Source organism: Melanerpes formicivorus, unplaced genomic scaffold, assembly GCF_026170545.1.
Source record: "Melanerpes formicivorus ecotype bairdi unplaced genomic scaffold, bMelFor1.0.p_v2 SCAF_10, whole genome shotgun sequence".
Taxonomy (NCBI): domain Eukaryota; kingdom Metazoa; phylum Chordata; class Aves; order Piciformes; family Picidae; genus Melanerpes; species Melanerpes formicivorus.
This window is the reverse complement of record NW_027142362.1, coordinates 20281918-20294922: the sequence shown is the minus strand read 5'-3', so window position 1 is coordinate 20294922 and position 13005 is coordinate 20281918. Positions and strand designations below refer to the sequence as shown.

General features: G+C 41.9%; 2 protein-coding genes across 3 annotated transcripts in view; both read right to left on the bottom strand.

Moving 5' to 3' along the window:
• Positions 1-2401: 2401 nt before the first annotated feature.
• Positions 2402-11109, bottom strand: FBXO22 (F-box protein 22). Of its 2 annotated transcripts, XR_010988021.1 has the most exons (8): positions 10905-11109; positions 10648-10780; positions 10384-10471; positions 9891-9986; positions 8313-8477; positions 7097-7262; positions 3358-5890; positions 2402-2487 (listed from the first exon to the last, which is right to left on the bottom strand). XR_010988021.1 is itself a non-coding variant. In XM_068144121.1 (7 exons), exons 1-7 carry the CDS (start codon positions 11006-11008, stop codon positions 5461-5463), a joined length of 1182 nt encoding a protein of 393 aa, XP_068000222.1. In that variant the 5' UTR covers positions 11009-11109; the 3' UTR covers positions 3270-5460. The 2 variants fall into 2 exon arrangements, 1 of the variants encoding a protein (XP_068000222.1); XM_068144121.1 differs by lacking the exon at positions 2402-2487 and having other exon boundaries at positions 3270-5890.
• Positions 11110-11245: 136 nt separating this feature from the next.
• Positions 11246-13005, bottom strand: part of UBE2Q2 (ubiquitin conjugating enzyme E2 Q2) — a 49093-nt gene continuing 47333 nt past the window's right edge. The window contains exon 13 of the mRNA XM_068144116.1: positions 11246-12936. Coding sequence (XP_068000217.1) covers positions 12905-12936 — 32 coding nt within the window. The 3' untranslated portion in view covers positions 11246-12904. The remainder of the gene's footprint in view (positions 12937-13005) is intronic.

The window sequence follows — 13005 nt, the reverse complement described above, 5'->3', positions numbered from 1 at the left end:
TTTGGATAAGAGTTTGCACTTGTACTATGACCTATTCTAACCCAGGAATATTAATGAAGACATATCTGTATGTCTGGGAATCTACTCTAGGGGAAAAAACGAACACCTGAAACTAAATTGCATTATGGCTTTCTAGCAATGTTTTCTAGGTTACCAGGATGCATATGTACCTCTTTCTATTATAATGACTTCTGTTGACATCTACATACTTCAATGAAGAGATGGAATATCTATCAGAATAATGAAAATAATCCAAATTACTTGCTCTTTGTGGTCAAGATTAGTGAAAAAAGTGCTTCTTTCAAGAAACTACTGCTCTATTTCCTGCACTTCAGTGGACAATGAGCACACAAAACCAGCCAAACATGCATGTCTGAAGATGTTTAAGAAAACCTAAAATAATTTTCATCACTGTATGTAACAAGATCTACTTGTGCTTATCTAAAGTCTGTTCCTTCTTTTCTTGTGACTGGAACCTGTTCAACCTGTGTGTAGAGTGAGAGATCAAATTCCTGACAGCAAAGGGCCAAACAGACATTTTGTGAAATACAAATATTCAGGTTGCCACTCAGCTCCATGTTTGTGATTCACACTCCATGAAACCTTCAATCAGGAGTTATTCCTGTGAGTATCTGAGGGCATGTGACCAGAGCCTGCAGCTGTAGAACCTGAAGATGCTGCTGTTTTCATCCCTCAAATTAAAACTATACCCATTTCTAACACTTCTAAATTCCTATCTCTGTATAACACTTGAACATTCTTTTCCAGTGTACATTAATAGAGACTGGCTTCAAATTACCATCTCAAAGTGTATTTGACTACAAGTTTTGTACAGACAACTGGCGAGCTGCAGCAATGTAGTTGAGCATCCACTGGGGGCATTATTAAACCGGGCTCTGTAATTTGAATCTGGGGTCTATGTTCTCCATCACTGAATTTTTCTAGCTATCTCAGCTTTTTCCAACCGCTTCAAAGTGTTAGTCATTTTCCTCAGTTCTCAAGATTCTAGGATTCACTGTTTCAAGGGGATTAATCTTTGCTCTCACTCTTCTCATATTGGCAACTCAGCTGAAACAAGTTTTGTAAAATACCAAACATTTCTAACTCCTACAGCTATGAAAATTCATCTTGAAGAGGTGACGTGACTGCCACTGATTCACTGATGTTAATCATTCTGGCACAGTTATTTTGAGAAGTTTGTGCTACCTGCTAATCTCAGTGTGGATCTAGCTGTGAAATGCAATGATGGCAATTTATAAATTGTATTCTAAAAGTGTACAGAAGCACAAATTCTGTTGATTAAGGGGTAGAATTTGTGCTCAAAAATTATCAAAGCACTTGGAAGAAAATGCCGATTAGCATTTCTCTGATACTAATTCTAACATAAATATCCAGGTAGCATTGTTTCCAAATAATCCAAATCTATTTTATGCCCTCCCTTTGGGAAGGGCAGGGGAGGAAGTGTACTTTTTTTTCCCCTTTCCCTCCCCTGCTCCTCCTCCCCCCCACCCCCCCCAGCTATGTTTTCTGTTTAGAAAAATACTCTGTGCTGAAAGGCATGAATTAATCAGTACAAGGGCCCTACAATGTTTGGACTCAGTGTTGTTTGGCCTAGAACTGTGGCACAGGACTAAGGTACATCACCACCAGCAGAAGTGAGCAGTTTACCTCACGGCACACCTCTGAGCCTGAATTTTGTGCAACAGATTGCTAGACAGAACATCCTGAAGAGTAATCCAGAGCCCAAAACAGCCTCTTCTGGAGCGTATGTCTGGCTGAGAAATGGGATTAGGAACAGGAAAAATTCCAAGTAAGGAATCTGATATGAGTCTAACATCTATCTTGCCTGGTTTTGTGTGCAAGAAATAGAACTGCTGTATTAAGATGGAATGTATTTTAGAGATTCACCACTCACACAATACAAAACCAACAAATCTTCCCCACAATAGCAATAGAACACAGGGGAATTTTTGGGTTTTTTTTTTGCAGAGTGCTTAGAGATTATGATATAAAAGGCCATTTAGGCTTACATTGTTCCTGTATTCATAACTTCTAACTATGCAAAACTGCAATTCTTCAATGCCCTTTTCTTGTATCGTCCTACTAAGTCAAGTAAAAGTAGACAGCTAAATAGCAATAAAACTTTTTCCTCTGATTTGGCCAGACACCAGGGGTTCAGAAAACTTGGGTCTACACCAAAGTTATTATCTTATATGAAAGCTAATGAACGCCACTACAGAGTTACTTCTGGTAGAAAGTTCTCCATTTTCAGGACAAACTAATAGGGAGTAAGAACAGTGAGCAAGTTTTGAGGTGGAATTCTACCTGAAAATTAAGCATATGTAACCACTTCTCTTTTTTTGACATGTAACACTTACCAGCCTTCTCTACTGCATGCTGAAAGTCAAAATTTGGTTGCATCATTTACTTATCTTGGTTTACTGTTCCCTGCCAAGGGGACACGATTCAGGGTGAGTCTCAATTCATCTGTTAAAATATGGTTTGTTCAAATATTACCTTGTGCCAAATCAAATCTGACACTCAGAGTAACAAAACCCAGGTTCACTATCTTTACAATTTCCTGCAGTTTTTAATGGAAATTGCTTTCTGGCAGTAGAGTTATGACAATTTGGCTTTTACATGAATTACTCTTACTTTTTTACAACTGCATGATAGAGACATATCCTATAATGATGGGATTTTTTTGATTAAGTAATTTAAAAGTCATTATAGTAATAGTTTTGATTGACAATTGCTTGCTGTTGGTTGTGCAAGCACAAGGTTATACCTCACACTGCTTGCCTACTCTTTGTGCTTCTGAAACTTACCATTGACTTCATTTAATGCATTAAGAGTGTGCAACATAACATAATTCCTATCCAAAACATATGGAAAAAGAAACCATCACTCCTCCCTGCAGTTCTTGTGACTTTAACAGTGGTTTGTTTGGTTTTTAGGTTTTGGGTCTTTTTTTTCTCCAGTTGTGGTCACTTAGGGATTATATTCTCTTGCTGGACACATATATTGCCATCAGCACTATAACTGCAAATAATTATCTTTAGAGCAGTCCTAATGTTCATGTTTGCCTCTGCTGCTGAATATTCAATTAGCTCTATCCACTTCAAAACCTCATGGTTATTTTTTGAGTGATAGGGATATAAATCATTGCACTGCAAAACTTCCTATCGATTAGGAACAAGCTCTGCCTTTTAGTATGTACATCCCTTAGGCAAATACATTCTAGTTTCACTCAGGTGTTGTCATGGGGGAAGAGCAAATGACACTGTGAAGGCAAAATGAATTTGGACACCAAAACACTTTAATCACAGATGCTGCAATTTTATCCATTACACTTACCTTCCTTGTCAGTTGGAAGACATGGCATGACCTGGGAAAGACAGCACAGCAGTGCCAGCCATGCACTACATGGTTCTGGGATCCCTTGGGCTCATCCCCACTCCCTAAGGTCAAAGGGATGATTCTGGACTCTTGTGCAGACTTTTGGGGTTCCATGCTGTCCCCCGGCATCTTTTCTGTACTGTGTTTACCACTTAAGGGTCATCAGCAACATTCATTGATCATTAGCCTCTTCAAACCACAATCTCATCTCCTATTCTGCTGAGCCATTGCCAGAGCTCACCATCTGCTTCTTCAGACACTCTGGGACATGTTTGCACTGTTGTTCAGGACATGGTTGATCACACTTCATCTGCTTCTACTATGGCAAAAAGTCAAAGCTCGCTGGCTTGTGCAAGTAGCAACGCAGACTAGCCCTAACTCATGCTAACAGTCACAAGAATCCTGTCTGTGTTAGAGAAATCAAATGTGTTCCTCACCTCCTGTTAAACACATCACTTATGTAGACAGAAAGGGCAAAACACACCATTCTGTTATGCTGAAAAAAACATGTATTCTCTTTCCACTAAGAGGCTTCTCTTAAAATTCAAGCATATTCTATTTCCAAACACTCTTCCTTCTAAATGCAGCAACTACTAAGTCACACCACTATCCCTAGAAGGCCACTGGGAGTTCACAGCTCATCTCTCTAGTGAAAAAAAAAACCCAAACATTGTCAACAGTCATGGGAAAGTGCTCCCTATGCTCAGCACCCAATGAAACCAGCAGTAAACTGCAAGAACAAATACACTTCTACTTTAGCTTGCTGAGCCAAGTTCAGGAAAAGTTTTACCTAGACAAGGACAAAACATTGCCAGCTGTAGTCTGGATTGGTACATCTAATGCAAAGTGTAATTATTTTATTGTACAACAGACAGCTAATGACTGGTTTTTTGCTATACTGAACACAGACCAGCTGACTGATGTAACATTTAGAACTGTGGTGAAATGGTGCAAAATTAATCTTATTTTCTTGTACAAGTGAAAATAAAAGGGAGAAATTAATTTAAAAGGGTAAAAATATATTATTAGCTATACTGAGACTAACCTGAATTTACTTACTTGAACTTTGGTACGCTGCGTTCCAGCTGCAGCTATCCAAACAGATGGCTGATGTAAAAGCACAGGGAAACACTCAAAAGCACAAGTCTGGTTTAACAGCTCTACATAAATAGAACACAGACATGTCTTGTGTGGCCCATTTGGAATGATAGAGGAAAAAAAGCATCTTAGAGGAACTTAATGCTACCAGGTAGTGCTGGTTTTTAGCATTTGGTATTTACAGGTTTGTAACAGAGAGCACTGTGCTTCAGGAGAAGCTAAAAGAAAAAGCAACCAGTGCATTTTGACTGTGTGAATTTAAATCTGCCAAGACTGAAACTGCCCCTACACACAAAATTTCATGTATTACTCTAAACTAGGTATTTAAGACAACTGAGATGCAGTTAAAGACGGCAAGACAAGTTGAGGTTGTAACTGGACATCTCTTCAAATTGGAGCTTTTTCTCTAAGGAGAAGGCAAGGTACTTCAACATATTTTCATCTTTATTTAATAAGCACTTTGATATTTTCCTCTAATGATTTTCATTCATTTTAGCTAGTAAAACCATTCAGTTCTGTAAATAGGACTCAGGTCTGGCAGGCTGTGTATCTCTCTTGAAATAAAATCCAGGCAACGACTGATTTTATGCAGCAGTTTTTCTAGACTGTTTTACATACATAAATAGAACACATCAAAGTACCATTTCCTTCTACATCCTGATACTTGGACTCCAACTGCTGCCTGTGCAAACCACTCTCAAATTAAAAGAAAGACTTTCTTCAATTGCAGAATTCTGTCAAGTATCATTTACCTGCAATTCTGACACACAGAGGAGTTTACACAGAAGACAAAGCTTTCTCACTGCTATGGTGTTAAACTCTGTTCCAACTACAAGGTTCAGTAATATCACCAAAATGATGTTTACATTTTGGAAGGGGCTTTAACTGCAACGTGTCCACTCTTCCAGACTTCTCAGCTTTCTGGAATGAAAGAAACAGCTTACTATAGCATTAAAAACATATTTAGCCTTGGTTCACTTTAGTTGAACCAAGATGAATAAGAGTCATAACTGTAGTATAACCATGAAGCAGGTCATCCTTGATGTCATTACATTCTCTTAATACGAAATTCCCGGTAACTATTCGGTCGCATCCTATTTCCCCATGTCCAAAAAAGCCAAAGAGAGGAACGTTTGGAAAAAACTTTCTAAATGCATCTGCTTCCATATTCCTTTTGGTTTTATAATGGCGGTATCCTCTGCCAACACAGGCGAACATGAAACCAATGGTGTTGTGCTCAGGGATGTTTGCTGCCTTGAGACGCTGCATGGCGGCTTCTGCTGTCCTCTCGTCAGCAACATCCTGGTCCAACAGAACGGTGGCACTCTGAATCTGGGGGCCGCTAAAAGCCAGCCCAACCACACCGCAGGCATCACCAGGCTGGGCGCTGCTGCTGCAAGGCAACAGGCACTGGGTTAGAAAATGCTCCAGGGACTCTGCATCCAACCCAAACAAACTTATACCACAACAGAAGCACATTTCAAAGCAGATCAACATCCTGGTCATTTGGAAAGCCATCCACAGTTAAAAAAACAAGCCAAAGACTCAACATTTTATCACTTTTTTTTTTTCTTAGCAACCTTTCACAAGGAAAAACTTTTCACCCATTACCAGGGATCGAGTGTAAGCCTACCTTTCAAATACACACCCAATTCAGCAGTGTATTTCACAGCTCTGCAATTTCACCTACTAGTTAACACTAAGATAAGGAATGATACTCAGCATTTACCTAGCAAACCAGGGCAACAGTAATGTCAGTAACAGCTTCAGATTCGTATCTCATTAACTCATTTGGTTGGCCAGGACACACTGGTTTAAGCCCTTATGTACTTATGCTTTATTAGCAGTAATTTAATATATGGTCAGCTCTCTTATCTGGATTAATAATGCAGCTGGCATGCATCAGGCACAACAAAAAAGATTGATACTCCTATAGAGTCCAAACCTAAAGGGGCACGAGGAGCCTGCAGCAATGTCTGTGTCTGCACACCCCAGGCACAGGATACCCCAGTGAGAATATGCCAGCACCCACAAGTCAGAGGGCACAAAGGGCTCTCCCTGTGCAGAGAGCTACTGGAGCTGAAGTCTGCCCTGCAGGCATCCTGGCAGAGAAAAGGGGTTTAAGCTGAATGAAATCTAGCCCTGTCCTGTGAGTGCCAAGTCCTTCAGCAGCAGTAACAGATCAGGTGTACTCCTGGGGCACAGTCCTGCTTGCCTGTTCAGCTACTGCTCTGTTATTTGAGTCAAACCAAGGGTGATCCAGAAACAAAATGTTAATGGTTTGTCACAATGATTGATAATTTATCCACAAGTTAAGAGTAAACAGAACGCAGTGAACACACACAGGCTATCTGAAGCTAGAAATCTCTGTTGTGGTGGGCTTCTAGGTAGGTTTCCAGAACCCAACTTTTAACCTAGTCATACAAAGTTTCCAGGATTTCTGGCTAGATTACAGTGCTAGTAGTTGGACTTTATTCTCTTTAAATAGGCATTATGTTAATAGGCATTTCTAATATACTATAACTAAAAGACTGTGGCTTCTACAGCGCTTCTCCCATTTGAAATCATCTTCACAGTTCACCTTCAATAAGATACCTACTTCTCAGAGGTCAGTGATGTAAAACTCTCCACTTGTCCCCCAGCCAGGATGATACTTTTCTCATTCAAAGGATTGACTATTTGGTGGAGAAATCGAGTTGCTCCAGACTTCCAGGAGTTGTAGCCGAACAGAAGAACCACCCGAAGATCTGGGTTATTCTTCAGACCTGTGAACAGCACCACAAACACTGATCCTCTTATTTTCAGAATCATGGAATTGTTAAGGTCAAAAAAGACCTCTAAGATCACCAAGTCCAACCGTTGACCTAACACTGCCAAGTCCACCACTAAACCATGTCCGTAAGCCCCACAGCTACACTGTTTTTGAACACTGTTAGATCTTGATCCCTGAGGTCCAAGCATCCTAATCTCTCTGCCAATAACACATCATGTCTTTTGTTACAGCTTTCCACCACCGCAGTTGGGAAAACAAGACACAAGTGTCCCAGGCATTCAGGAACTGGCCTGCATTCCCCACACAAAACCAAGAATTTCTGAAAAGAACCTAGCAAGGAAAGTAAGACTGCATCTGTTTCCTCCAGGTTTCCACTTCCTTACTACCGCTTCTGAAAGGCACAATTCCTCAATTTTACTCGACAGCCTCCATTTTCCTTTTCCAAGCAAGAACTAAGTGGTTAGGTTGTTTAGTAAGACCACTACGTAGCAAACAGCTTTACTCAAAAATTAAATACATTACATATACCAGCCAGTTGCTTATCCCAGGACAGAAACTTCCAAGTTCCTAGAAGGCTCAAGAAACCCTCGTTCTATTACTCCTCATAAATGACCTACCCTGTTGAGAACACAACATGAAGAATGTAAACACACTGAAATATGCTGTCTTCTATTCTTCCCTTCCTTGCTACATCTGAGCTATGATCTAAATGCAAAATTATTTTGGAAAAGAGCAGCAGCTCCTCCCTATTCATTTCTAAGCTGTAATGCCAGGAAGTATTCCCAATGGCAGAGACTCATTTATCATTATTTTTAACTAGTCACAGGCTGCTCAACACCTTTAGGTTTAGGATAACTTAATCCACCAAAGAACACAAAAACAGAGATGCATAAGAACCAGCTGCAGCCCAGAAGAGCCACAGCCTGCTTTATGAATGGAGCTAGCACAGAAGCTGTTGGTTCCACATATAACTCCACACCGGTGCCTAAAAAGCCAATACAAGATTTCACAAAAGCTAGTCAGGTGAAGAACATGAAAATACCTGCTTCAGCAAATTTGCTTTCATCGAAGACCCTGTTCTTCGAGTCTTTAGAAAAATGGAAAGTATGAATTTTCACCCCATCGATTTTGGGAAATAACAGAGCAAACCCAGCTTCACCCTCTTCAATTTCTTGAGGTTGATTGCTGCTTGAACCCATAGGGGTAACTACAAAGATACAAAAAACAAACATCTTATATTCAGTTTTTCCAATACTTCCATCTACACCATAATGTAGATTAGAAAAGGCAGAACATCTTAAGTAAAACATGACAGCTCGCTTCTGTAACACCGTATGTAACTGAAAAACAGGGCATTTTTTTCTGGTGTTTTGGTAAAATTAGGCACACAGAAGTCCTGCAAGCTATAGGTCATGCTGAAGTTACTTTAGGCAAGGAGATCTAGATATATTTGGACACTTCATTGCATCTGCACCAAACACCAAAATCAGCTGGAAAACAAGTACTGTGCAACACAGCTGCCTCAAGCCTTCCTGTCAGCTTCTGCGAGCACACAAACACACTCAGATTTTTAAGGACCACAAATAAAATGGGGAAATGTTGAGGATTAGCTTAGGGAAAAGGGGACATGGGTCCCAGGAACACCTGTGCAATTCAGGCCTTGAAGGACTTTCTGTTGAAAATATAGCAATGGAGTAGGAGCTGTGGAAAAGTGCTGATTGCTTGGTATGCTGAGGTCAAGCTGCCCCTGGGAAGAAGCAAACAAGATAAGGAGGAGGCGAGATCTGGGAAAAAGAGCAATTAGACTGAACAGAAAAAAACACAGAGTAGTGAAAATAATGATGTAACCTTTTAGAGAGAATTCTATTCTAATTTAACACATACTATTGGTTTAACTATGCATAAGATAAGACTATAAATAATGAAGCGTGGAACAATAAAGTTGGATGATCTCTATCACTCATATTGAGTCCTGTCGTCCCTGTCTCCGTTCTCATCAGGGAAAGATGTTATACAAGTACACGATTACAGTATAAAGCAAACTCAGACAAATACTGGGAATGTATTATTTAATTATGGTAGTGACAACCATTAAATACCCTACTTATGCTGTGGGAAGAGAATTAAAGGTAAGAAAGTAGGAAAAAAACCTTTCTAATACTAAAAATATAAAACACTAGAAAAAGACTGTCAAAGTAGGCTGTCAGTTTTCCGCTGTTACTGTGGATGCCTCCTGCTAGACCATAACAAACAGGTACGTACCATGGATATCCTGTCACAGCACAACTATGAAAAACATAGGCAAAGTCAAGAACCTTTCAGTAATTATATTAAGGTAGGAGGAAAAATTGCAATAAGCTACCTGCTCAATTAAATAAACTCTTAATCATACCTGCATCACATAAAGAACTTAAGCTCTACATAAGTTAACAGCAACACCATAAACTCCTTAAAACTGCTGAACACAATAGAAACAGAACACAGCAATCACTGCAAGATCTCTCCCATCAATCTGTAGGACAATGCTTTCAAACACACACAAAATTGTGATAAACATGAAATGGTGATACACTGAAAGCTTTCAAACTGATCTCACAAAATGAACACATCTTCCTCCTACCTACAACCCCCGGGGTGACCAATCCAAGAACCTGACATCGCTTTGGCAACAATTTTTCGAGTGCAATTGCTGTTTCTTTGCTGTTTCTTTTCCTGGCTGTTAGAAAATGAAACAAGAAACAGAAAAAAGTAAAAGTGAGGCGCTCTGAATGGTACTGAACCAACCCTGCAGTTAAACCCGTCCTACTGAAGCAATGCTGCCCACTAGTGGCCACCCCGCTAACAGCATGGCAAATCTGTACAGACCGGCAAGGGGGAAAACATGCAACAGAATCAACATTTTCTAGAGAATGAGAAAGGATTTCAACCGTGTAAAATTACACACGCCTACGAGCCGTGTTTCAGAACACACGTATGCGATCACGCTTTCTGCAAAACATTTACTTTCCCGTGAAATCCCAGGTCGGAGAACGCCCCTTCTGCCAGCATCTCTATGCGCTGTCCCAGCACCCCGAGCCCTCCCTGGGGCGGGAACGACTCACATCACGATTTACCTTTCTTCTGCTCGTGACACTCCTCGTGCCCACTGAAAGTTTCCGTATCAGCTATGTAAAGCACGGTCTGCGGCAGGACACGCACCTTCTGCAAAAAGACGGAAGAAGGGCTGCGCTACCGAAGAGCTGCCGCTGCGGCCCACGGGCCAGGGCGGGGCGGGAGGAACCCAAGGGAGACGCTCAGGGAAAGGCACTGGCGCTAACCACCCTGAGGAGCGAGCAGCGCCTGCCGCCCACCTCGCACGGGCCCGTTCCCTCGCTCACCTCCAGCTCGCGGGCCAGCGCGCGCACCAGGGCATGGCTCTCGGCGGGACCCGGCTCCAGCGCCGACACCCAGGCGATCCGCTGCCGCGCTCGCAAGATCCGCCGAGAGCACTCCCTCCACAGCCGGCACACACTGCAACACACCACGGACACAACGCGTCGGTAGGGCCGCCGTGGCCTCCGACTCCCGCCGCAGCTACCTCAGAACTAGAGCCGATCGCCCTGGAGGCGTTGACCTCCGCGGCCTCGCCCCTTACCAGGCAGCACGCAGCAAAGCTTTGGTAGGCAAGAAACCGAGGACGCGCTCGACCACCTCGACCAGGTTGCCAAGGACGAAGCCCCCTTTGGCTGCGGCCTCCATGACTGCTGCCGCCGCCCCGCTCTCCGCGGCCTCCCTTTCCCGGCCGCAGCAACGGCGCACTGCGTCACCCGCGCGCCGACATTCGTGAGGCGGCCTTCCGGTCACAGGGCTGTGGACGCAAGAGGAGCCAGTTTCGCCACCTGGCGGCGGGTGACCTGCATCGACCGGGGGTAGCTCCCGCCTCACACGCCTGACCCCGCCCCCTCCCCGCCCCGAACGCAGCACGGACACAGCACACTTCTTAAAATGGTTTTTATTCATAAACTTGATGCAAGTTTACAAATTACTGTACATTGCCAAGTAACTCTGCAATGAGAAATGGAACCCAAACCGAAGCATGCGCCGAGGTACGGGGCGGGTTGCGACCCCAGGGCCACCTCACCGGCCGCCATCCTCCAGCACCGGCTCCAGGGCCTCGACAAACACCGGTACAACCACGCAAGCAGAAGGGCCGGGACAGCACCCGCCCTGCATTTGAGACAAAACGTATTGGAAGTAGTGCCAAACCTCCCCCGTAGTTTCTTTCGAGCTAAAATCTGGATCTAGAAGCAAATGCACAAGGACCCGCGAGTGCTGGACAGAGAAGAGAGCACAAGTTTGATAGTCAACTAAAGAACCATAACAAAAACATGCTTCTGCGCTTCTAAAAAGTGCTTAATTCATGGTACACACCCTTAGCTCAGCCCCAGAGGGGGGGCAAAGGCCTAATGACTAGTACTACAACCAAAATAGAATCGATTTCGGTAAGGCAATGAAGTATAGTGTAATTACACAGACCCAGATCCATTCCCTAATAAAGAAATAACAGTTCCCATTAGTCTTTTAACAACAAAACCACCATCATGACTATTGGCAACCTTTCTTAAACCTCTGAATCAGATGACCTGTTTTTGTACTTTATTGTAGCTTTTATATAAAAAAATTTCACTCAAGGATTTTCATCTCAATTTGTGCCAATCACTTTATAAGTTCATTAGTTTACAAATGATTGCAACAACCCGTTAATAAAATGGAACACCTAGAAAGGTTTTTAGTATTTTAAATAACTTCAAGCTTCATACTGTGGCTCTTCTTGTTAAGGAGGTTGAGCCAACAAGTAGCAGGAACAGCCCAGCAAATTCTGATGCCCCAGTGGAAGTGACTAGTTACAAGATTTTATTGGCACAGCCTTGCTCTACTTACAGGAAAAAAAAACAAACCCAACAAACCAAAACAACAAAAAAAATAGTTTAAACAAAAAGCATCTTTTCCAAGGAACAGTTCATATTCTTATACAGCCATGAAAAATGTTTAATGACTTAACATACATAAGTTTTTCCTAAGTCATTAATTTGGAAATACTACAAATGCTGTCATTTTAGACCAGGAAAAAAAAACCAAACAAACCAAGAAAAAACAACCTACTGTGATTTGCATGACCTGACATTTCCTAAAACAGCATTAAACAACATATTAAACTTCTTGGCTTTAAATGAAATTATACAATGCAAGTCTCTGCAGTTGGCATATTGCAAGTAAGAAATACACAAAAGTGTGTGAACTCACTCCTATTGAGTGGTCTTTAGTAACTTGATAGCCTGCTGTAGAGAGCTCATACTTTCAAATAAGAAGAAAAAAAAATAGTGAGAAGGGAGGACATGGCCCAAATATGCTTAATCCATAAGAACAAAACCAATAAATGCCCAAACTGCTCAATCCAGATGCCTAAGAAGAGCGGAATGGTAAGGCTGTAACATATACTTTGTGTCAGTTGACAGATTATCCACTAACTTATCTAATAGCTAAAGTCTTCAGTACAGCTGTTATAGGGGCACTCATAGCTTGAGTCTGTGTTGGAAAACATAAAAAAGAGCTTCTTTTGTCAACATTGGTCCAGGTATACAACAGTCCTCAATATTAGCCATCTTCTTTTGGAGGAGTGTACCAGCCTATGGACAACAGAGAAGTGTGTTAGGTAATGACATTGCTACATCAAGACAATCACCATACCTTCTTAC

What these genes read in the sequence shown, in the direction of transcription:
- FBXO22 (XM_068144121.1), bottom strand. Translation starts at nt 11,008, where the DNA reads ATGGAGGCCGCAGCCAAAGGGGGCTTCGTCCTTGGCAACCTGGTCGAG. An exon ending in GGTCACCCCGGGGGTTGTAG is followed by an intron (nt 8,478 to 9,890) that starts GTAGGAGGAAGA and finishes GTATCTTTGTAG; the next exon opens with TTACCCCTATGGGTTCAAGC. An exon ending in ACATCACTGACCTCTGAGAA is followed by an intron (nt 5,891 to 7,096) that starts GTAGGTATCTTA and finishes GTTGCCTTGCAG; the next exon opens with CAGCAGCGCCCAGCCTGGTG.